Below are 24,538 nucleotides of genomic sequence, written 5' to 3'. Positions count from 1 at the left end.
AGACCAGGCGAAGAAACAATTCCAAAATTCTTTCGATTAAAAAAAAATCTGGAGTTGATCCATTAAATAATCTACTCTTTAACATCACCTGATCCATTTTAAGAATAACGAAGACAAAATTAGAAGTTGTTTACTATGTTTTTTTGATTATTCATCACATAATTTCTATCAACAGTTATTTAAAAATAATTTACGTTATCGTCTATTTTAAAAATTTCTGAATCTATTAATAAGAATCTTCACTTCCAATTCCGTAAAAAAAGGAGCGGGTACGTTCGCGTGCCCTATCAAAATTTCCAAATTGTGCCACTTACTCTTGAATTCCTCGCGTTAGTGTGGGTACGCGGTCGTGGTTCCCACTCTAAAACACCGATTTTTAAACGTATTTTAATGTAATTAATACGGATTTATCGTCTTTACATTCTGTTTAATTTAACAAACGATTAATTTGTGTTTTTTACTTCATATTGCTACTTCTCAGTCTGTCCTGATTCATCAGTTTATTTTGGCAACGGTTTAAGAACATCCCAGCGTTTTCTAAGCATGAATCAGCCAACAGGTTATGTCCTGATAACCTTTATTACGTGAGAAAGAAATTAAAACTACATCTACTAGCTTATCTTAAAATATATCACAATTTAAAAGCGGAAAAGAATTATAAGTTGACATGGTCTGTACTCAACTTTGTAGAATCTGGTGAAGTGTCATGGCTGCAACTTAAGCATATCATTGGAGAAGAATTTAGAATGGTATATCCTAAAGATAGAGCAGTTAGAAATTTTTAAAAGAAATATTTAGACTGTGGAGGTGAAAATTTATAACCTGAAGTTACTGGCATATTGATTTTTATGGTTGAGGAAGATCTTGTTTACTTAAGAATCTTATTTTTTAAAATAATTTTCGTTTCGTTACTTAATTATAATTAAACTAGATTAAATTTAATTGTTTTTTTTTTAAACTAGACAATTAAATGTTAGAATGAATGTGATTTTGAAAGACACTTAGGAGATTTTTGGCATTACTCCCAAAAAATTGAACCCAATGTTCCGGAAGTATTCCACGTCCAAACTGCAATAACTTGGATGCAGTTTTTCTCAGCTTGTATAAAGAAAAAAATTCTGGCTGAAATTCAATAAATTTCATATTCATAAATGCAAGCGAAGGTAAGCAACACCACGATTTAAAAAAATACGCGGAGGCAATACGAATTATTATTATTTTAATGGCCTTTTAACATTCTTCCATCACTCGAACATCTCTGTACTTCTCTGCCATTTAAAAATCCCTAAATAAAATCGCATTTCTTTAATTTCGAGAGCGATATAAGAGGAATTTCTTTAATAAGACACAAGAAAAAATCCTATCGAGTCTTCGCTACGAGGAAACAAGATGGCGTCGCCTTAAGCTTAACAAACCCAGTTGTCTAGGAGTATTTTTAGACTCTATATCTCTTATCCCAAATGTCCTATGCCTCATCAGCCAAACATGGACTGGTGGGGGCGTGTGAAGCTTTGACTTATTATGGCGCTTCCCCGTCACGTGGCCGAGAGACGGCCAATGGTGTCCATTCTTAAGTTGCTGGATATGCATGATATCTGGTTGCATGGGTTTATATAGAATGGTTTGGTAGTAAAAGTTGGCATTTACAGCTCTAGATAGTAAGTTGGTTTATTAGCATTATTCTGTGTATTTCTAAAGGATTTTTTGGATACTGTAAGAGTTCAACGTGTGGTGTGGAAGGCCTATGCGTGTAATTGTGCATTGGGTGGCAATCAGGCTTGAATATCTTTAATTAATTACTTAAATTAAGTTTAGACGTAAAATTTTAATTATTATTTTTAGAAATTATTTCTCTAGCTCGAGAAATGTATTTTTTTCTTATTACTAAAAATATACTTTCGGCGCGCGGTCGATATTTTTGTAAATCGAACGTTAGCTTAAGAATATGTTTATTTTAATAGCGGAAGCGTCAGTTTGCTTTAAATTAAACGACAAACCCCGGCGATAACGTTAAAAGCAAGGCTAAAATTTAAGAAATAAGGCTTTAAAAAATCATATTTTAAGCAAATTTGTATAGAAATCTCGCGGTTAAAGAAGGGAGCTATATTCAATTTCTCGCGCAAAAATAAACGGAACAATATAAAACATTTATTAAATTATATATATCTAGAAGTTTTTTTATGACGCCAGCGATTAAAAACAGCCGAAAATAATATTTACTTATTAATGAAAGAAGGCATTTAATATCGAAATTTCATTGTCCATTCATATTTTATGCTTGTATGCTTTGTAATTTAATATTCGCTTTATAAACGAATCGTGTTTTAATTAATTATAAAATAGTTATATTGTTTGTTAAATGTATTGTTAATTATTGTCTTACTTGCTTGATTACGCGCAAGGGATTCCGAATTTCACATCCGCAAACTCCGAAAAAGAAAGAGAGAGAGAGAAAAAAAAAAGAAAATGGCGGTTGCTAAGATATAATATTTACTGTATTCGTGAAATATTAATTGTATTTTGTTTATTTGCTTCAGGTAATACTTTCCGGAGCTGTTTAATTTATTGTGACCTTGTGCATCAAAATTTTAATCCTTCGATCGAAAAATAATAATCGTAACTTCTAGTCAATATGGCTGCCGTCGAAGATCCCGATCCAAGTCCATTTCTTTTCGTGTCTTTGGAACAAAAGCGAAAAGATCAAACGAAACCGTACGATGGGAAAAAAATGGTATGGGTACCGGACGAGAAAGAAGGTTTCCTTCTGGGAAACATCGTTAGTACCAAAGGAGATTTGGTTACAGTGGAAATTAAAGGGGATGAGGTAAGTAATTGTCTTCCTTTCTAACCGGCATATACCTACTCTTCCATATATATCTGTATATTAAAATACACTGGCAAAATTTAACGAAAGTACCGAAATTAAATTAAATTTTTAAATATTTAAATTAAAACAGGAAAACAAAATTTTATTTAAAAAAATATAATTAAAAAAAAATGGAAGCGAATATGGCAACCTGTTCAAAATAGCGGATTATTATTCATATAAATTTACAATTTTTTTAAAATAAGAGTAGGTATCGTCTTAATTATTATTAGTATAATTTATTTATTTTTTAAATCGTGAAATAAAATTGAAATTTAGTTTAAAAAAAATAATAATATAAAGATATAAATTATATTTTCATGCCGAAGAGATCCGGTAGGGTGGAAAAAAACTATAATATGAATATAATTAAAATATGTTATGGGAAATTATCTTTAGCAGAAATTTTCAGAATATTGGACTGTATATATATATATATGTATATAGAGAACAATGAAGAAGGACTTGCTACAGCAAGTAAATCCACCTAAGTTCGAAAAATGTGACGATATGTCCTCTCTAACATATCTGAACAATGCCAGTGTGTTGTACAACTTGAAAGATCGTTATTATCAAAATTTAATTTATGTAAGTAGTAATAGATTTTTATTAACATTTCTATTTTAATTAATGTGTACTTTTTTCTATCCCTTCCTTTCCTTTCACTTCTTAAAAAAAAAAAAAAAAAAAATTACCTACAATTCTCAAATCCTACCCACGTGGTGTTCTGTCAATGGCACTTCCCCCACTTTCACACCACCCAACATCCTTTTATCACCCCAACCCCCGTTCCAATATACAGAGATCACTCAAAAAGGACCTACTACAACAACTTAATCCTCCAAAATTTGAAAAAACAGAGGATATGTCCAACTTAACCTACCTCAATGATGCTAGTGTCTTATACAACTTAAAAGAACGCTATTATAGCAATCTTATTTACGTAAGTACTCGCTTGCTTTATATTTTTGCATAACTCGCATGCTATTTTTTTTTATTTTTTATTTTTATTTTAAGCAATTAAAGCATTACACAGGCATATAAAATTATATCTTATTATATGTGTATTTTATTTTATTTTTTAAGTATATTTTTATGTTCGCATTATGTAAAAAACAAATATTTTTTATTATATTTATGTAAATAATAATTAAAAAATAATTAACTCTATATGTATTTATTTTATTTATGTGATTATGCTTCATATATATATATATTTTTTTTTATATTTAAAGGGGCAAAAATCATTATAAACCCCTTTAAATTTTGGCTCCATAACTGCTTAAAAATTAAAAAAAAAATCTTAAGGTTGGATTCCTGGAGGATAATTTAATAAAAAAAATAAAATAAAATAAAAATAATAATATAAATATTTAAAGGAGATTTTGGAAAATGCTTCGTCAGCACATACCCAAAAAAGGACGGGTCAAACTCTATTTTTAGTGAGTGATACAGCCCTATCAGCAAACTACATAATATAAAACAGACATCTGTGTTGTTTCCTTTTACTTAATTTATTTATATTATTAATTGTTCTGTTATATTTTTAATTGATTTGTTCTATTATATTTTTTATGAATTTTTTAAAATGTTGTATGCATTAACGCGTGTATTTTATAATTAAAATTTTAAATTGTGTTTTTACAAAATAGACATATTCTGGTCTGTTTTGCGTTGCTATCAATCCCTACAAACGTTTCCCAATTTATACAAATCGTGTCGTACAAATGTACAAAGGCAAGAGGAGGACAGAAATGCCACCCCACATCTTCGCCGTATCGGACGGAGCTTACAATGACATGTTACAGAGTAAGTACACGAAAACACATATATTTAAATTAACAATAGAAAATACCCAAAACCAGCGGCATTTACAGAGTAAAAAAAAGAAAAAATATATTAAAAATAAAGTAAAAACTTCCTTATTAGGCGACATCAACTAACGGATAACCTTTCAGTAACGGTTATTTTTACTGCTGACGTCACTCGAATCCCTTCACTCTATTGGCAGTTGATAATTTAAACCTAACCTATTATGTAACGTTTAAATTAAGCCGTTATTTCTGTAATTTCAAAAAAAAAAATTTTGAAATAATATTTTTGTGTTTTGTGTAGAATTTATTTATTTATTTATTTAATTATCTGTAAATATCTTTTAGTAAATATATTTATTATTTTTCTAATTCCAGATCGGGAGAACCAGTCCATGTTGATTACGTAAGTATTCCTTAATTTATAATTAAGCCCTATATTACGTATATTATTTTTTTCATTACAAATTAAATTTTCAGATTAATAAATTGGTCTGTGTTTTATTTAAAAGTAGAACCTGTATTATTTAATTTTTTTTTTGTATTTTTCTGGTGATGGTTTTTTAAAAGGCCAGTGTCCTTTTTTTCCCTATCAGTGGTGAATCGGGTGCAGGAAAAACAGAAAACACAAAGAAAGTCATTCAATATTTCGCCCATATAGCACCTTCGGGCTTAAAAAAGAAATTCACCAGTGGTGTAAGTTTATTATATAAAACAGAAAAAAAACAATAACTGGCCTCGAAAACAATTGCGAATTTTGAACGCGACTGGATTTGTTGTACCTTATCAGGACAATTTTGCATCTTGAATTGAGAAATTTGCATGCTGTATCACTTTCGAATCCTACATTCCTTTAACCCGACGCTATATTTTTCATTATTATTATTATTTTTTTAAACTTAATCATGCTATTATTAATACTAACATCCAACCTCCTCACTACATTTAGTTGTTGATGTGCAGTCTTGCAGCAAGTAGTCACCATTTATCACCAGTATAATAAGGCTTTGTGTGTGAAATTCTGACGGACTGCACATCATATTTTTCTGTTTAAAAATAGCCTGACAAGCAGTCGATTTTCCTAAAAATATACTTTCCTACCCTTTAAAAGAGTTCACAGTAATTAAATCCCTTCTAACTTATCCAGTTTCTTCCTTCCATCTTGATCCAAAGTTTCTTAATTATGATTAGAAGGATGAGAGGAGAAAAAAAATTATTTTTAATTCTTTTTTCCCCCGTCAGTGGAGAGTCTGGTGCCGGAAAAACGGAAAATACGAAGAAAGTAATCGCTTATTTTGCTAACGTCGGTGCCGTTTCGCAAAAAGCCGGAAAAGAGAAGAAAGAGAAATCTAAAAAGGTAGAAAAAATAACAAAAAACCGACCCTGCACGGAGTGAAAGAACAAAAGTGTTGCATGCGTTACCTCCCCTAAAACATCCCATTCCACGACAGTGCCTACAATATCACTGCGGAAATTATGCACATATCTGATGACAAGTTAGTCAGGTGTGCTATTTGATGGAGAAAAATTAAAATTATAAAATGAAATTATTAAAATACACTGGGTGGGCGGAAAGTAATTAGGCATGGAGAAATCACTTCAATTTTTGTATTAATAAAGCAGTCGTTTAATATATATTATTACGAATTTAGTCTCTGTAATCCAAAAACTAATAAAATGTGTGTGGGAATGTATATCAATCTGTGGAATTTTACAATTCTTGCATCGATGGTGTTGGCGGTGATCAAGAGAGGTTGCACGTGCAGTGGAAGAAAACATGGCGGATGCTTGTCCAGAAGTGAGCGGGCATAGATTGAGCAAGTGCCTACATTAAGGTTATTTTACATTATTAAATGGAAATACGAATGCATTAAAGTATAGTACATGTAAAATAAATTTCACCAGTTTTTTGTTTGAATTGTAGAAATTCTAGCAAATTTTTAATGCCTAGTTACTTTCCACCCAACCTGTAGATCAATAGAGTTTATTGTTCTATGATAACCTTTCATTTTATAATTTGTAAAGATTAAAAAATTGTTTCATCTTTGTTATTCAACTCCTAACTAATATTTTAGATCAAAATTTATAAGAAATAACTTTGAAAAAGATATTATTTCAACGAAGTTGGACAATTCAACAGCTTGTTATCAATCATACCAATTTGTTTATTGGTTTATGTTATGTTTTATTCACTTCGTATCGTTTTGAATTTATAAAAATCATAAATAATCTACTATATTTTTATCTCCAAAAGGCGCTGTCATGGTAATTAGCATGAGTACTCAATCCAAAGGTGATCTTCGCTCTTTACTCCCAAAGATGTTACCTGTTGGTACAGAAAAATCCTTTATATGTTTTATATTAATGCATGTTTATAAAATTAACACGTTTTCCACTTTAAAAACTGGTATTTTATGTTTAAATTTAAACGTTTTTTTGTCCTGTCGGGCAAAAACTGTCAGAGAAACGTCCCATATGTTGTGGATCTTTGTAACTTATCATAACACTGTTTTAAGCTAGTAGAAAACTGTGTTCACTAAAATAATGTAAAATTATAGCTTCCAGGTTTACATATAAATACAAATTTATATTCAGTGTTTAAGCTTACTTTATGTGTCTACTTCTACGCGTGTGCGCGCAGAAATAGATTATCTCTGTGCCATTTTAACACACAACAGTTTAAAAAATAATCCAGCAAACACTAGTTTCTCAGTAAGACATACAAATATTGATCTACACATTAATAATGTTTTTTTTAATCATGCAACTAGATGCTTTATAAATGTATTCTGCATGACTATGTTCTGTAAAAGTGTGATGTTTAGAACGTTAAATGCATATAAATGTGTACATGTACATGTGGCATAATTAGCAGAATTCAGTATGAAGTCTGAATATTGAATAATGCTTTGGAATTTGCATGTTTCAAGTCTTAATAATGATTCGAAATTTATAGATATACACTTTATTTGAGTCATTTATTTACTTATTTATGATGATTTTTTAAGGGTAACTTGGAAGATCAAGTTATTCAAACTAATCCAGTATTAGAAGCTTTTGGGAATGCCAAAACTGTGAGAAATGACAACTCTTCCAGATTTGTAAGTTTGCTAATTAAAAAAAAGGCCTCTCAATTGTTTTTAATTACGATTTTTACGGTTTAATTATGTTTTTCAAGGGTAAATTCATTCGTATCCACTTCGGTCCCATGGGAAAATTGGCTGGTGCTGACATAGAAACATGTGAGTAAGAGTTTAAAAAATCTCAGTTATTAAATTCGAACAAGTATTACAATATTTTTGATTATTTAGACTTGCTTGAAAAAGCTCGTGTGATTTCTCAGCAACCTTTAGAGCGATCATATCACATTTTTTACCAGATTACATCAGGCCAAATTGCAGATCTTAAAGGTAACATTGTAAAAATATATATTTTCCTATTAAAAAATCAATGATTTTATAAATAAATAATTTGATAATAAAGAAGTTATTAGTTATTAATGCACATTTTTAAATTTTGAAAGGACGAAATGAGATATGTTGGAATATTCTATCAAGATTTAAAATGTTCTTTGAGTTTATAGTAGTATTTAGAAGAATAGAAGTATTGTTAGATACAGTAGAAAATATGAGAAAACACAATACTGAAATAAAGTAATTATTATTATTCGTTTTTGTAAATGCTTTATGAGAGCATTTCTTGTCTAATTTAATAATGTAAAGATGCTCTTTAGGCTCATAACACAAAGTAAAAGCAGTATAATTTTACACTGATCAGAAAAGACAATAGAATTATGTGAAAAAATAACCTTTTTAAACTAAATATCTAAAGGATACATCTAAAAAACAATAAAGCTTTTATAAATGTGGATTAACAACAACAGAAATCCAACCAAATTACAGACAAATCTCTATATAGCGCCACCCTCTTATAGTGCCAATGCTCGTAAGCTGATCTTCCTCCTCCCAGCAGCATCCATCGTTATCTCCGAATTACTAAATATAAGATTTTGCATTGTAAAGGTCATTCTCATTACCCAATCACATGACTCAAACACTCCATTAAGTGCCTATTTCAGAGGAGAACAAGTGAACAAGAGAACGATATATCGAGGTTTTACAGTACCGTAAAATAGCCTTTATCTCTGCAGGAACAGAAATAAAAATTCCTTAAAACATCAGCACTACAATTCAGGTTATTCTGAGTTATATATAAACAGATAAAATGCAAAAAAGATAATTCTGAATCATGTATTTTTTTTTTTTTTTTTTTAAATTCCAGCCAAAAACAGCAAAAAAGAAACACAAGGTCAGTATTACAGAGTTTAATGTTGTGTAAAATTTCAAATATGTGTTGCTATATTAAAACCTCGTCTGTCAACGAATGAAGAAATATAAAATTAGTATCGCAGCTAAGTAAATATTATAATACAATGGAGCATTTACAATGTTTAATGAATAATAAACACAGAAATTTGAATATGCTTTTATTCTTCTGAATATTTACTGATTATTTATGCATTTTTAAGAGTTCTTCTAAGAGTTATTCTTATTATTATTATTATTTTACTATTAAAATGCAATTTTAATGGCAAAATAATACTTTTTAAAATAATTTTTTAATTTAATTTTTGTATAATTATTTGCTTTTATCACCATTATTTTAAAAAATATATTATTTATTTTGTTTTATTTGTTTATTATTATTATTTTATTTCTCACAATTTTGCTTGCACCGTATCATTTTGGCCCATTAGAAATACCTTATTATTATTATTATTTAAAATTTCCTTTCTCCTATTTAGAAAATACTCGTAATCCCTATCGAAATTTATACTTTGTATAGTTTTATATACTATATTATCATTTCAACTTCATTTTTTTTATATTTCAACCCATTAACAGAAAAACTTTGTCTGAGTGACAATATTCGGGATTACCATTTTGTATCCCAAGGAAAAATTGAAATCCCTGGTGTAAATGATGGTGAAGAAATGGGTTTAACTGATGTGAGTATAATAAATTATCAATGATGTCCCCATTATATATGGTCTGTATGGATCTCAGACAACCCCTGCTTTATTCGTTGTTCAACCCGAAAATAGATGTTCCACTTCAAATGTGTTCTCTCTCTCTCTCTCTCTCTCTCTCTCTCTGTTTTCAGTAGCAATTATTCTATGATGTGTTTTCCTTCGAACATTCACCTATTATCTGTTTACCGATATATGTGAGCAATGTATTCATATGAAATGTTTCGCAGATTTCCCAAAAAATCTGTTTGTGTGTTCCCTAAACCAAAATACTTTTGGTTTCTTACAATTTTAATGCACTATTCCCGAAAACCCAGAGCTGCTTGAAGATTTTAGTACCCCTTATCCAATTATCTTAGACCCAATCCAAAATAAAACCCCAAAATATCCACATAGAATTGTTTCCCTCCATTTTTTCCCAAACAATTAATTGTGAAAATTCGAAATCTTCGTAATTTCGGAGGAACGAAACCTTGTTTGTAATAATATACTTTTCCGTTACATGCTAGGATTAAATCCTGATTAATTCCCATAGTACTCATACCATCTTTGGAACCCTTTTCTTTTAGAAATTCTCTTGTTAAGTGATAACATCAAGGACTACCATTATGTGTCTCAGGGTAAAACTAGTATCCCTGGTGTGGATGATGGAGAAGAAATGAGTTTAACTGATGTGAGTATAGAGAAGACCCTTTATTGAATAAGTCCCTATATGCATCCATAGGATTTGACTACTAACATAGATATACCATTAACCAGAGTGCTGTTTTCATTAATAAGTTTTAAAAAAGACATGTATTATTGTCATGAAATCCTTGTTTGTGAGTGTCCTAGATCAAACTGGGAACATATACTTCTTGTGTTGAAGAGATCCTATTGTTTGTGTGTTAATGTTTGTGTATATTTCACCGAATACTTCGTTAAATGTCATAATAAATTCCTAATGAACAATTTAACAGTACAATAAATATTTTCTATAATTCACTTAAACAACTTCGTTTTCAGGAAACATTTCCGCTGTTATTTACAATACAGTTATTTCCCTTTAACTGTAACTAAAACTGAAGTGTTCCGTGTAATATTATGAAATTCGTCGTGTAGAAAGATGTTACATAATTTCATGTAGTCTATTATAATGGTTACTTCTTGCAGAATGTTGAAAGTCGCGTCCTTAATTTTTTAAAGGGATGTATTGTGAATTGTGATCACTGAAATTCAGCAAATTTACGTATTCTCTCGCTCTATAGTATCCATTAGTCGTAAACGATACTAAAATATGTTATAGTGAATATAGAAAATATTTTACCTTAACAAATCCTGTAACTTATACAGTATTTTAAAACCTGGCATAAAAATTCTCCTTAATAGTTCCTTCTTATGTTGTACAGTTCTAGAAAATAATTCACTGAATCGTAAATTCCTCAATTTCTTCATAATAATAAATTACCCATCCCAAACTCCAAGAAATATCCTTTAATATATTCCTAAGAGGAATATATTTCGTGCCTCTTCTATTCAAATATAATCTCCCCTTACCAATAATAAACTCCTCTTTTTATATTCCACACCACGTAGAACTCCTTTTACCATAAATCCGCTTAAAGATTCCCATCTTTGTATTCCATTGCACTCTTTCTTTAGAATCTTAGAAAATCCCCAGACCCTCCCATAACTTACCACATAGATCCCTGACTTATTTATAGATCCCATTATGTGTTTAAGTAATGTATTGTGTCCATAATTAATTAATTATTATCATCATCGTAACTGATGGTGATAGAAACCAATGTAACTTGTTTCTGATTCCAATGGCGAGCAAACCTGTGATGTATCCTAGTGTAATATGTAATCCCTTTATACCTTTCTAACGGTGTCCTCCTTCGTGCCTGTTTTCTTACAGAGAAAATGTTACTAAGCAATAACATCCGGGACTACCATTTTGTATCTCAGGGTAAGACAGACATCCCTGGTGTGGATGATAAAGAAGAAATGGGAGTCACTGATGTGAGTAATTTGTCAATCTCTCTTTGCGATCCAAGAGAGAAACGGATCAAAAATATGTTATACTTAACTCTATAACAATATAAATTAATTAATACAAAGAGAGATGTGTAAATTTAATAAGTAAAATTAACACAATAATAATTAACAAAGAGTAAACAAAAAATATAGAAAACTTAAGACCCGTTCGATTGTTTGGGATGGTGCACATTATTTTTACGTAAATCTGACGTCATTCTTTCACAATTTCTCATTGTGAAACTAGAGCAACGACGTCAAATTGACGTACAAACGTACATTATCCCAACCGATCGAACAGAACGTTTGATTATATTGTAAAGATTTAATCATGATTTCAGAATGGTTTCGACGTCTTGGGATTCACGGACGAAGAGAAGACTAACATTTATAAAATTACCGCATCGGTCATGCATTTAGGTGAAATGAAATTCAAGCAAAGGCCAAGAGAAGAACAGGCAGAAGCGGACGGTACCGAAGAGGGTGAAAAAGTTGCTCATTTGTTAGGATTAAACGCGGCTGATTTGTATAAAAATCTGCTGAAACCGAAAATTAAAGTCGGCAACGAAATGGTAACACAAGGAAGAAATAAAGAACAGGTGCAACATACAATTCCTATCTTTCAAAGCATGTGTATTCAATTGTTTTATATATATATATATTTATAACAACAACTGTGTACTTTTCACTCAGGTTGTGTATTCTGTGGGCGCTCTGTCCAAAGCAATGTATGACAGATTATTCAAATGGTTGGTCAAGAGGGTCAACGAAACTTTAGATACTAAACAGAAGAGACAACACTTCATTGGTGTATTAGATATTGCAGGTTTCGAAATTTTCGACGTAAGTCGTGCAAGAATTTATTTATTTATCAAAAAATTTCTATTTCCAGTTTATATAAAATTTTACATATTTTTAATTAATTTTTTTTCTAATTTTTAAAGATAATATTAATATATATACAGGGTGGGCCAGCGAAAACGAAACGGCAGAGTGTTCGTGTTCGTCCAAGCAAAGCGCTCGGACAGGTCGATTTTACTCTCGAGGGGACATCTTTTGCAATAAAGTTTTTGCGATTCTGAATATTAACTAAACAAACATTTTTTTCGAAATAAATGCTTGTTTAGTTAATACAAAATAAATGAGTTTTTAAAATTTTTTGTTGTCTGTTGTATTCAGAATCGCAAAAACTTTATTGCAAAAGATGTCCCCTCGAGAGTAAAATCGACCTGTCCGAGCGCTTTGCTTGGACGAACACGAACCCTCTGCCGTTTCGTTTTCGTTGGCCCACCCTGTATAGAACAACCTAATAAACTGCAGAATAAAAGGAATGAATTCTCATTAAAACGCAGGCTCCAATTATACACACGATCATTTTTTTTTATATAAAATAACTCTTGTTTTGTTGAACTTAACTCGATATAAGGCTATAACTAACAAACCAAAGTTGGCATAAATATGCTGAAGTTATTTTGAAGTGTCTATTAATAGCAAGGAAACGTCGCCATTACTTTTCTCTTATTAATATTCGACGAGTAAAATAAAAATTTAATTGCTTTTACAATTTAGAGTCAAAGAAATAAATGGAATAAACACTTAATTCGAGAGCTTCATACGTTATTTTCCTTGTTTATTAATGTTAATGTAGGCCCACCACAAACTTACTTAAACGCACAAATACTCCTAAGATTTCATTCTACAGTTTATAACACTGTGAAAATGTTATGTAAATTGTATATTTTTTATTATTTGAGTTATCTTTTCAGTGGAACCAAAGAAATAAATAAATAATATAGTTTTTTTGCCTTTTGTTATACTTTAAATATAAATGGACCTAATTAATGAAAGGTCTCATTGTGTAACAAGTGATAATTATACATTTACGTGTGGTGCTAGTCGATTAATTTTATCAGGTGAAATAATTTAATTAAATAAAATTTTATGTTATTAAAACTAAAATAAAAAAATAAATAAAATTCATTTTTAAAAATAACTTTCTAAACAGGCGAATTTCCTATTCACTAGTAGTCAGTAGGCATTGACATCAGCCAATATATCATTTTTAAGGTTAGTAACAATCAGTAGAGAGCTTCCTGTCGTTAATTAAATCAAAATAATTTTTAAAAACTAAGCGTAAAATTTTTTATTGCTGTATTATTCTCTCCTAATGGGCTGCAATTTGAAAAAAAAACTGTAGACCTATAAATTCCCACTGTCGTCCGTCGTCCGTCCGTCCGTCTTTCCTTAATCTCGAGAACGGAATTAGGTAGATGAAAGACGAGACCGGATATGGAAACCTTATTGGTGGGAGACCCCAATTAACTATATAGAAACGTCCAGTATAGACAGAAAGTCGCGTTATTTCAATTCAAAAATGCCCCCCTCTCGAAAGGTGTTACATAGGTGATTGGCACGACTGTATTGTTAAAGGAAAAGTATGATGTACGGGGGAACCCATTACTAAATTGAGGTGGAGTATACTTTAAGTTAAATAAAATAAAAGTACGATTAAAAATTGGGATTCTATTTTAATATTTTTAATAAACATAATTTAGATTTTTTTCCATACTGAATCTTAATTTACTCAAGAAACGTATATATTACATATGATTCTGTAGTTTATTTGGTTTATCTATATATATATATGTGTGTGTGTGTTTTTTTAAAATGTAATTTATATCATATAAACCATAAATCAATTTAAAAAGTTTTATTTTTACCTCACATCAAACACATTTTACACTTAATTACATTAGATATTTTTAAAAGCATTTTGCATAAAATACATCACACAAGACATCTGCAATCTACAAATGTACTTAAACTAAATTTAAAACTGCCCATTTTGAAATCAAAAGAAAATAATAATAAAAAGATGCGATTTATTTAAATGCGCGTATTTTTTTTCCTCTAACAAATCCCAAATGATTTTTTTCCTCGTGTGACCAAATTCCTGTTGTTTTTCACCTTTATTTTTTCCCTAAATCCCGTTTTATTGTATTATATACCCTTTACCTAAATCCCCGTTCTACTGTTTTACCCTTAACTGTACCCTAAACAGAGTGAAAATCCTTATTTTAAGTTTTGAAAATTTAATTTTTTTGTATTCTTTCCTCCATAATTTTTCTTTTTTTTTTGGTTTCCTTTAAAAAATTCCCATGTTTAACTGTTTTCCAAATTTTTTAAAAATCGTTAATACATTTATTTTTGTTTTTATTTTATTTATTTTCTACCCATGCCTACCAAACCCTTGACCTTCCTCAAGTTAAGTTATATCTTTTTATTTATCCCTTCCAGTACAATGTGTGACTCCCTGATACCGTTAAACCTTTATCATACTGTTTATTAATGTTTGTAAATATATAATAACCTGTGTTTTTTATATCCAACCTTATATATTAGCTTTATTCGGGTATATTTTTCGGAAATATATTCAATTTTTTGAGTAAAAGTAAGTAAATTTGTAAGATATGCCCTGAAAAATAAAGCTAATATGTACCTCTAATGTGATTTTGCTAATATTTAATTAATACTTATGTTAATAACTATGTACCTTCCCTTTTTTCCCCTATGTTTCTTTAATCACTTCCAGTACAATAGTTTTGAACAACTGTGCATCAACTTTACCAATGAGAAATTACAGCAATTTTTCAACCATCACATGTTTGTTTTGGAACAAGAAGAGTACAAAAGAGAAGGAATTGAGTGGACATTTATTGATTTTGGATTGGATTTACAAGCGTGCATTGATTTAATTGAGAAGGTAGGAAAGTAAAAAAAAAAAAAAATACACAGAAAACAGAGAGAAATTGGGCGCTTGTGTAAAAGAATAATGGGCACTACGCAGCATAAGCAGCTTTGCGCTTTCCAGCACACAAAGAAATATATCTACTGCTGTACTAACAATAGCAAACACGTGCTTTTAACTTTCTATACATCAAAGTTTTCTTTTTTCGCATAACTCATACAGTATAATGGCTTTGAACAACTCTGTATCAACTTTACCAACGAGAAATTGCAGCAGTTCTTCAACCACCACATGTTTGTACTGGAACAAGAGGAATACAAACGTGAGGGAATCGACTGGACGTTTATTGATTTCGGTTTGGATTTACAAGCTTGTATTGAGCTGATAGAAAAGGTTTGTCGTTGCTTTTCCATGTATTGTACTGTACTTTTAATTGCTTCCATGGCACTTTACTAACGACTTCATAAGTATAAGCTATAGTATATAAGGCTTTATGCACACTTGATTAATGTTTCTTGATTTATTTACATGAATATGTAAAGAAATATAAACTCTGTACATAATTTTTGTTTTAAATTAACAGAAACTTTGTATAAGGTTTATTAAGTTATATTAATGCATGTTATAATGTCGATAGCCAATGGGTGTGCTTTCAATTCTGGAAGAAGAATCTATGTTCCCCAAAGCCACCGATAAAACTTTTGAAGAAAAATTAAAAACTAATCACCTTGGAAAATCTCCAAATTTTGTAAAGCCAAAACCACCGAAACCTGGACAAGTAGACGCTCATTTTGCCATAGTTCACTATGCAGGAACCGTAAATATACATATCACTACGTTAAATAATCAATTTGTAAAACATATAAGACTATATAAAACCATTTATTAATAAAATAGGTTCCCTACAACTTGACAAACTGGTTAGAGAAAAATAAGGATCCACTGAATGATACTGTTGTCGATCAGTTCAAACATGCATCTAACAAATTATTAATTAGCATCTTTGAAGATCATCCAGGGCTTGGATCCGATGATCCAAAGAAAGGTACTTTCATATTTATAATTTGCATCATCAACGATGAAAATACAGGGCTTATTGTTTATTTTATTTTAATTTATTTCGCTTTCGTCAATTCAGGAGGAGGAGGAAGAAAGAAGGGTTCTGGATTTCAAACAGTGTCTGCATTGTACAGGGTAACTAATTCATTTGAAACATTAATTATCTAAAATATTAAAAATTATTTGTATTTTTATAGTGTTTAGGATATTTAGAAATAAAACTGTAGATTATTTTTAGTTAGTTTATTTCATTTTTTTGTAATATATTTTGTAAAAATGGGATATCAGACAGATTAAATTTATGTACATAATCTTTTGTTGGGGTATTTTTAGACCTTGCAGAGGGCATCCATTATTTTTATATTATTTTCAACAATTAAAAATTACATAAAATGTAATTTAATGCTCTCCACCATCCTTTTTGACTACTTATTTTGTAAGACTCTTTTATTATTTTCTATGATTAGTTGTAGATTAAAGAATTTTAGAATTTTCCTAAACTCAGTAGTATATTAGATTTATAGTGTAGTTATAAACTATTAGTAACAGTAGTAGTACTTATAGATATAATATGCCTACCTATACTTCCCATTCCTACTAGAGTAGATCTTTATCTCTATCCTAAATCCCACAGGAACAACTGAACAAGTTGATGACCACTTTGAGACAAACTCAACCTCATTTTGTGAGGTGCATCATCCCCAATGAAACTAAATCCCCAGGTATATTCCTCTTTCTTTTCCTTTTATTCCTTATATTATAATAATGTAGTGTGTAAGCCTCAACACATTGTCTCTGTGGAGACTTTCCCACCAATCATCCTCAAACCTCAAACAAAGAAACACCCCCCTTCTTTCCTCAAATTTTCTCTTCTCCTCGAAAAACATTCTATTCTCTGCCTATTCTAACTAATAATATGAGCAATTTTATATATTTATTTTAGATATAAGCATTTACAAGCGTATTTTATGCTTGAATAGCTTCTAACTTTATTGGCTATCGCTTCGCTCTCTGCAATGTAGGATAGAAGAGCTGGCTGATGTGCTTTGCTAGTCTGGCAACAGTCATCAAGAAATGGGAGCAACATCGTCATGGATGCCAAATCCGCAAGATCCCCCTTATCAAACCTTATTCCAAATTTCCAAAAATGGCCAAATATAATAATTTCCTTCCAAAAAAATTGAAAATAAATAAATAAATATATATATATTTATTTATTATACCGTTTCGCTTTACGCTTTCCTGTCCAAATTAAGCCCATTTTGACACTCATTGCTTATTGCTTAGATCCTTTTCATAAAACTTTCCCTTGGTTATTCCTGTTTCCAAACGTATAGGAACAATTGAACAAGTTAATGACCACTCTCAGAAGTACATCACCCCATTTCGTCAGGTGTATCATTCCGAATGAAACTAAATCGCCAGGTAAGGAGGTTTGGATGAAAAGATGTGTTTGTACAAACGTTTTTCTATTTATTTTATTTATTTTCTTTTACTATAACACTAATTTTATTTAAATTTTTTTAAAAAAATATAACTGGTTGTTTAAAAAACTAAAATTTTAATCTTGTTTTGAAAAGGGGGCCGTTTAGAGCGGAAAGATGGAGATTTTTCTCGAGCCTAACTCTCTATAAAATTAATTTTATTTATTTAAAGGCGTTAACACTGCTTTACATTAATAAATAAGCATTTTAATTTTTTTATTTCTTCCAAAAAACATGCTAAGAGGGCCCCATACAAGCTCTGACGGCCCCGTTTACAAGTAACTACTTCATAATTTGGACTGATCATAAAACAAAAATTTAAAAAAATATATTTTTTTATGATACAATTACATCAATTTTTATAAAAATTTATAACTAATTTTATATCAATTATTTAGGATAAACAGCATTAAAAATAGTAGTATAGAGGCATAAATTGTAGCATTTCTATATTCATTTACTAAATTCAGTTTATATCAGATGATTAATGTACATTGTTTAATACGTTTTCAATTAAATTTCGAATAATAAATCCTGACATTCCCTTCGAAATGAACCTATAATATAAAGATTTCATTTGTTTATTTTATAGAACACTTATCAATGATGAAAACTAAGTCAAAGATGCATAATTCTAATTCTAAAATTAATATTTTTGTTAAGAAGTACACACATTTTAACTGGCATTGTTCAGGCTGTTACACAATTCAATTAATTCTATTCACAGACTGTTTTAAAAGTCATTAACACGTTATCTAGTGTAACTTGAAACCTAAAATTACGCTTACCGTTATAATTCTCCAAAGAAAATGCATGTAAACGAAGTAAAATCCAAAAATTCAAGCCATTCAAGCAAGCAAAATAATAATAATTTCGGTTCAGTTACAAATGAAATAACACTAAAAAAACATAAATAAAATGTAAAGAAATTATTAAAATTAGAACATTACAACATTAAAATCAATAAAACTAGAAGTAAGGATCCTTCTAGTTTTAACAATTGTATATTTATTAAATTTTTAAAAAAAGGTAAGCAATATTGTAATGATTTATTGCATATTGTAAGCTCGTTTTTTTTTTAATTATTTATGAACAGATAAAAATATTATAGTGTTTGTTTAGGTGTGATTGATTCCCACTTGGTAATGCACCAACTGACTTGCAACGGTGTACTCGAGGGTATTAGAATTTGTAGGAAAGGATTTCCTAATAGAATGTTGTATCCTGATTTCAAACACAGGTAAATTTTAGTATGAAAATTTACTGAATTAAACTGGCAATTTAATTAATAATTTCCAACTATAAATTATTTATATTTATTTCAGTTTTGTACTATGATTAAATTTCTTATTGTTATATTATTAATGGTTGTGATTTATGTTATATTATTTAATTATTATTAAAATAACATTTTTACCAAACTTTTTATCAGGATGGATATCTGAATATCACAGTTTAGAATTATTAATTTGAACAATGAAAATTATATAATTCCAGACATGTTTTTTAAAAAAAGATTTTTGTATATTTTTTCTGTGTATACAGAAATGTGAACTTTTTTTGTTGATTTTTTTACATTTTTAACGTACCTTTTTTGATGATTTTTTTAAAATAATTTTTGTTATTTTCATCGCCAGATACACAATTTTGGCTCCCAATGCAGTTCCTAAGGGATTCGTTGATGCTAAAAATGCAACAGAATGCGTACTTGCGGCTACACAACTTGAAGCTAATGAATATCGAATGGGTCATACAAAGGCATGTAAATTAAGCAACAATAAAACAAAACCTTTTCCGATTTTATCAGGTCAAATAGCACTGAAAATGTCACAGGGTCACAGAGGTATAGTAATATGCACGTGCACGCTTTAATTATCTGCCTGCTTTCTGCTATTGTATGTTAATAATACGCTTATTAATCCATATTTTTTAAATTTTCAAGTGAATGTTACGAATATAAACTTATTAATATTTAATTAATTGTGTTTTTTGTAGAACAGTGAGCCGAAACAGACTTGTATCAGTATGATACGATTATATAACTTATTAATAAACATCTAATGCATAAAACTCAAAAATTCTATGTGCGTAATAATATAAAGTATATGTATATTTGGTTTAGTGCTAGTTATAAGCACTGATAATTGAATTAATTTGGTGAATCTGAAATGTGAATAATACTAAACGATTAAAATAAGCAACAGAATGTGAAAATAATCTGTCAATACGAGTGAATAAAGTATTCAGTGTGAATAACAGCAAACAAAAGATGTCAAAGTGTTGCAATGTGAATAACATCAAAGCAGAAAAGTGTGAATAACATCAATGCAAACGAATACGCATTTCGATGTAAGTAACATCAACGAAAAAGAAAACTCACGTATTGCAATGTGAGTAACATCACGCAAGAAGCAATGAAGTGTTGCAGTAAATAATAATAATAATAAATAATAATAATAATTGTTTTAATTAATAAAATCACAACTTATTGTAATGCATTTAACTTCAGCACAGATGCAATCAGGATTATTAAATAATAATAATAAAAGAACTTGGGGAATTTTTTGAACTCGAAATCTATCATCTCAACAGAATTTCATCCGTTTTCATCAGAAATCTCTCTTCAGTTGCATGAAAAATAACGGGAATAATACACGGACACTAACGTTTTTGTAATAAGAGATCGACCCATGACTAATATGCAAATCCTTAGAACATGCAAAACCCTTTTATTACAGATTATAAAATTGCAACCATTCCTTCATTCCTTATCATATCCATCCTATTATGATTTACCAAAGGACCCATCCATAAAATAACAAGTGTATACTTTACTAATATACCAAGAACAGGGAGAGTTTTTAATATTTGCAATTACTGTAATGCATCTTCCCATCCTTTCCTGTACAGATATACAATCCTAGCTTCGAATGTCCTACCTAAGAATCAATTCTTGGATGCTAAGAATGCGAGTGAAAAGATATTGGAACAAACACAATTGGATCCTAACGAATATCGATTCGGTCTTACCAAGGCATGTATATTAGCATGATTCTATCGAAATTAGTTATAGCTTACCGAATTTCTTGCAAGTTGTTATAGTATTAAGTTTTAAGATCAAAGGATCACAGATCTGAGGTAAGAGATGAAACTTTTCTAAAAAAGGAATTAATTCCTTCTCTAAAATTAGCTTGTCTGCCTGAAAACTGTACAGCAAGCAAGATGTTAAGAAGCATTCTGAGCACATTTTCTAATTCTTAATTTTAGGTATTCTTCAGAGCTGGTGCTTTGGGACGTCTGGAAGAATTAAGAGACGAAAGATTAAGTAAAATTATTACAATGCTGCAAGCATGGATCAGATGGTACGGGTGCAAAAAAGAATTCAAGAAGTTACAGGAACAAAGGTAAATAAGTGTACAGTCTTTCAATGAAAACATCTATTGAAATGATTAGTTTCTTAGATGTTATGAAATGGAGTATTGTAATTGGTCAAATTTTATGCCTCAAGGATTTCTAATCTCCCTTAATTAATAATCTTTCAGAGTTGCCCTCCTGGTTATTCAGAGAAACCTTCGAAAATTTTTACAACTCAGAAATTGGTTATGGTGGAAGCTTTACTCAAAGGTATTTAAAATTCGTTTCCGGCACCGAGGTAACAAGTTAACTGTGGACATTTATATATTCTCTCTACTTTTCTAAACAGGTGAAACCATTATTGAGCATTGCAAGAGTAGAAGACGAATTGAAAGCTTTGGAAGAAAAATTGAAGAAAGAACAAGAAGCTTTCGCAAAAGAAGAGAAGATCAGAAAAGATCTCGAAGTACAAAATGTAAAATTATTACAGGAAAAGAACGATCTCTTTTTACAATTGGAAGCGGAAAGATCCGGATGCGGCGATTTGGAAGAAAGATTGAATCGTGCTCTAACACAAAAAGCTGATTTGGAATGCCAACTTCAGGTTAGTACTTCATCGCACTAAACTACACAAAGGCGAAACAATTCTTTTAAAATAAAAATATTTTATGTTAAACGATATAGAACATTTAAAACAGCATCATTTTAATTAACTTTTGTTAGGCTAATTAATAAACTAGATAATCTTCAGGGTCTGCTGGAAGTTTTGTGGGGCCCTAAAATATTTGTTTTTATAAAATTCTCTTAAAAATTTGAAATTGTAGGGCACGAACTTCTCAGATATGAAAACTAATTTTTTATTTCCGAATAATTATAATTTATTCGATTATATTAATTACAATAAACCTGTTTAAACCGGAATCGCGCGGTACCGAATATTTTTTCCGTTTTAACTGGTTATTATTTAAAAACATGTAAAATCGTTCCGTTTGAAAGAAGTTTTCTCGTTTAGACAGGTTTTACCGTAAATAATTATATCAAAAATAAACGGTAGTGGGGTACATATATAAATATATATATATAGAATAAAAGCTCTTTACATTTAGATTTCAATCTTTATTTTAAAACTTAGTCATCATCTTCTAGTCTTTAATAAATAAACATTTTCGGTTGGAAGTTTTCTAAACTTCCTACTAAATATAGTAGTCGGAGAGTCTCCTTACAAACTAAACAAGTTGAAGATAATAGGGTCTATTCTCTCACAATCTCAAGTGGTAAGGCCGGTCAGAAATATTCAGTCATAGGTTAGCCAGGAGTTAGATATGGCAGTTACCGAATGCGATAACGAGTGGTCTTCGCTATCCGAACAGTTTCATCCGAGTTATTATTCTTCGGATGCCATCTCTGATCAATATTCCTTGTTTTCTTCCGATCAGGAAACACAAGATAGGTTGAATCACGAAGAGGACGCCCACACCCAACTTACACAAACAAGAAAAAAATTGGAAAGTGAAGTGTCAAGTCTGAAGAAGGATGTGGAAGATTTAGAACTTACTATTCAAAAGGTATGTTTTATTATATTTTTAAATATAATTAGAATGTTTAAATTCATATTTTGTCACGCTTATACAAACGTCGTGCTTATAAAATACGGTAAAACCTCACAATTTCTAGCCACTTAAGAGAGGTGTAGGGATTTTTCTAGGAATGGCAGTATGAAGTTTGATTTATGTAGATTAACAGGGAATTTTCAGGGGTGGCCACAAAGCCAGGTTTTACTGTATATGATATTTTAAATACCTGTAATCTTCGCGTATTTAAGTAAATTGCATAATTTTTAATCGTTTAAATGTATATCTTTTAATAAATTAAATTTAAATTGCTTTTTTAATGTAGGCAGAACAAGATAAGGCTTCTAAAGATCATCAAATTCGTAACCTGAACGACGAAATCGCTCATCAAGATGAACTTATTAATAAATTTAACAAAGAAAAGAAACATTTACAAGAAATTACCCAGGTATATCATACAATACACACTTTTATTTTAATGTTTCTTTTCTAATATTTTTACCTACGAATGTTAATTTATAAATTGTAGAAAACATCAGAAGAACTTCAAGCAACCGAAGATAAAGTAAATCATTTAAATAAAGTGAAAGCAAAATTAGAGCAGACTTTAGATGAAGTAAGTTTTGTTAATATTTTTAAATCGTTGAGTTGTAATAAACTTAAAAGGAAATTTAAAAATATCATAAATATTTTAACAGTTAGAAGATAATTTAGAGAGAGAAAAGAAATTAAGAGGAGATACAGAAAAAACAAAGAGGAAATTAGAAGGAGATTTGAAGTTAGCACAAGAAGCAATAACTGACTTAGAAAAAGCCAAAAAAGAATTAGAGCAAGCTCTTCAGAGGTATGAAATACTGCAAACTGATCTTTTAAAATCTGAAATATTTAATGTAATTGTAAGCAATTATTTAGGAAAGAAAAAGAAATGGCTAGTCTGGCTGCAAAATTAGAAGACGAACAAAGTTTGGTGGCAAAATTACAAAAACAGATCAAAGAATTACAGGTTAATAAATTAATATATTTTACTATACTTATAATTGGATAAATCTTGGCACACTGAGACATTTTTTAAAAATTCTGATTAGGCTAGAATTGAGGAACTCGAAGAAGAACTCGAAGCTGAACGACAGGCTAGAGCTAAAGTAAGATTTTCTTTTTTAAATATACACGTAAATCATTTTTACAATAATAACACGGCTTACTGAAATGTATTTTGTAATTCTAGGCTGAGAAACAAAGGGCAGATCTTGCCAGAGAAATTGAAGAACTGAGCGAACGTCTCGAAGAAGCCGGAGGTGCAACATCAGCACAGGTAAAATATTAGAAGTAATTTAATAAATTTTCTTGGCTGTATTATTATTTTTTTTTCTAAAAATCCTATTGTAAATCTATTTTAAGGTTGAACTAAATAAGAGAAGAGAAGCCGAAATGTCAAAACTGAGAAGAGATTTAGAGGAAGCCAACATACAACACGAACAGGCATTGTCAACTTTGAGGAAGAAACACAACGATGTGGTGGCCGAATTAAGCGAACAAAATGACCAACTTAACAAACACAGGAGCAGGTAATTGTGTGAATAACACTAAATAATTGTTT

General features: G+C 30.0%; 2 protein-coding genes across 27 annotated transcripts in view; one reads left to right on the top strand and one right to left on the bottom strand.

Moving 5' to 3' along the window:
* sta (stubarista 40S ribosomal protein SA) overlaps window positions 1-21,429 on the bottom strand; it is a 69,405-nt gene extending 47,976 nt beyond the window's left edge. Inside the window, exon 1 of the mRNA XM_067289078.1 lies at window positions 21,420-21,429. The gene's annotated coding sequence lies outside the window, so the exon portion shown is untranslated. The remainder of the gene's footprint in view (window positions 1-21,419) is intronic.
* LOC136990637 (myosin heavy chain, muscle-like) overlaps window positions 1,538-24,538 on the top strand; it is a 27,042-nt gene continuing 4,041 nt past the window's right edge. For 2 of the 26 annotated variants that reach the window (XM_067289029.1, XM_067289071.1), the window contains exons 1-30: window positions 1,538-1,658; window positions 2,538-2,824; window positions 3,669-3,809; window positions 4,519-4,675; window positions 5,056-5,083; window positions 5,920-6,034; window positions 7,686-7,778; window positions 7,856-7,919; window positions 7,989-8,087; window positions 11,607-11,710; window positions 12,067-12,324; window positions 12,419-12,568; window positions 15,318-15,488; window positions 16,111-16,290; window positions 16,371-16,518; window positions 16,612-16,667; window positions 17,167-17,254; window positions 19,139-19,256; window positions 20,927-21,050; window positions 21,284-21,420; window positions 21,559-21,640; window positions 21,720-21,974; window positions 22,807-22,935; window positions 23,267-23,389; window positions 23,471-23,557; window positions 23,640-23,785; window positions 23,854-23,944; window positions 24,027-24,083; window positions 24,167-24,253; window positions 24,340-24,506. In XM_067289029.1, the coding sequence (XP_067145130.1) occupies window positions 2,633-2,824; window positions 3,669-3,809; window positions 4,519-4,675; window positions 5,056-5,083; window positions 5,920-6,034; window positions 7,686-7,778; window positions 7,856-7,919; window positions 7,989-8,087; window positions 11,607-11,710; window positions 12,067-12,324; window positions 12,419-12,568; window positions 15,318-15,488; window positions 16,111-16,290; window positions 16,371-16,518; window positions 16,612-16,667; window positions 17,167-17,254; window positions 19,139-19,256; window positions 20,927-21,050; window positions 21,284-21,420; window positions 21,559-21,640; window positions 21,720-21,974; window positions 22,807-22,935; window positions 23,267-23,389; window positions 23,471-23,557; window positions 23,640-23,785; window positions 23,854-23,944; window positions 24,027-24,083; window positions 24,167-24,253; window positions 24,340-24,506 (3,647 nt within the window). In that variant the 5' untranslated portion in view covers window positions 1,538-1,658; window positions 2,538-2,632. Of the gene's footprint in view, window positions 1,659-1,757; window positions 1,777-2,537; window positions 2,825-3,313; window positions 3,455-3,668; window positions 3,810-4,518; window positions 4,676-5,055; window positions 5,084-5,273; window positions 5,374-5,919; window positions 6,035-7,685; window positions 7,779-7,855; window positions 7,920-7,988; window positions 8,088-9,581; window positions 9,686-10,275; window positions 10,380-11,606; window positions 11,711-12,066; window positions 12,325-12,418; window positions 12,569-15,317; window positions 15,489-15,695; window positions 15,867-16,110; window positions 16,291-16,370; window positions 16,519-16,611; window positions 16,668-17,166; window positions 17,255-17,869; window positions 17,958-19,138; window positions 19,257-19,653; window positions 19,775-20,926; window positions 21,051-21,283; window positions 21,421-21,558; window positions 21,641-21,719; window positions 21,975-22,806; window positions 22,936-23,266; window positions 23,390-23,470; window positions 23,558-23,639; window positions 23,786-23,853; window positions 23,945-24,026; window positions 24,084-24,166; window positions 24,254-24,339; window positions 24,507-24,538 lie in introns of those variants that run through there. The other 24 variants (XM_067289058.1, XM_067289064.1, XM_067289057.1 and 21 more) reach the window with 24 other exon arrangements.

The sequence above is a fragment of the Centruroides vittatus genome, unplaced genomic scaffold, assembly GCF_030686945.1.
Source record: "Centruroides vittatus isolate TY-2023 unplaced genomic scaffold, ASM3068694v2 contig_1322, whole genome shotgun sequence".
Taxonomy (NCBI): domain Eukaryota; kingdom Metazoa; phylum Arthropoda; class Arachnida; order Scorpiones; family Buthidae; genus Centruroides; species Centruroides vittatus.
Note: the sequence above shows the minus strand (reverse complement) of the source record. Positions and strands in the feature narration are given on the sequence as shown.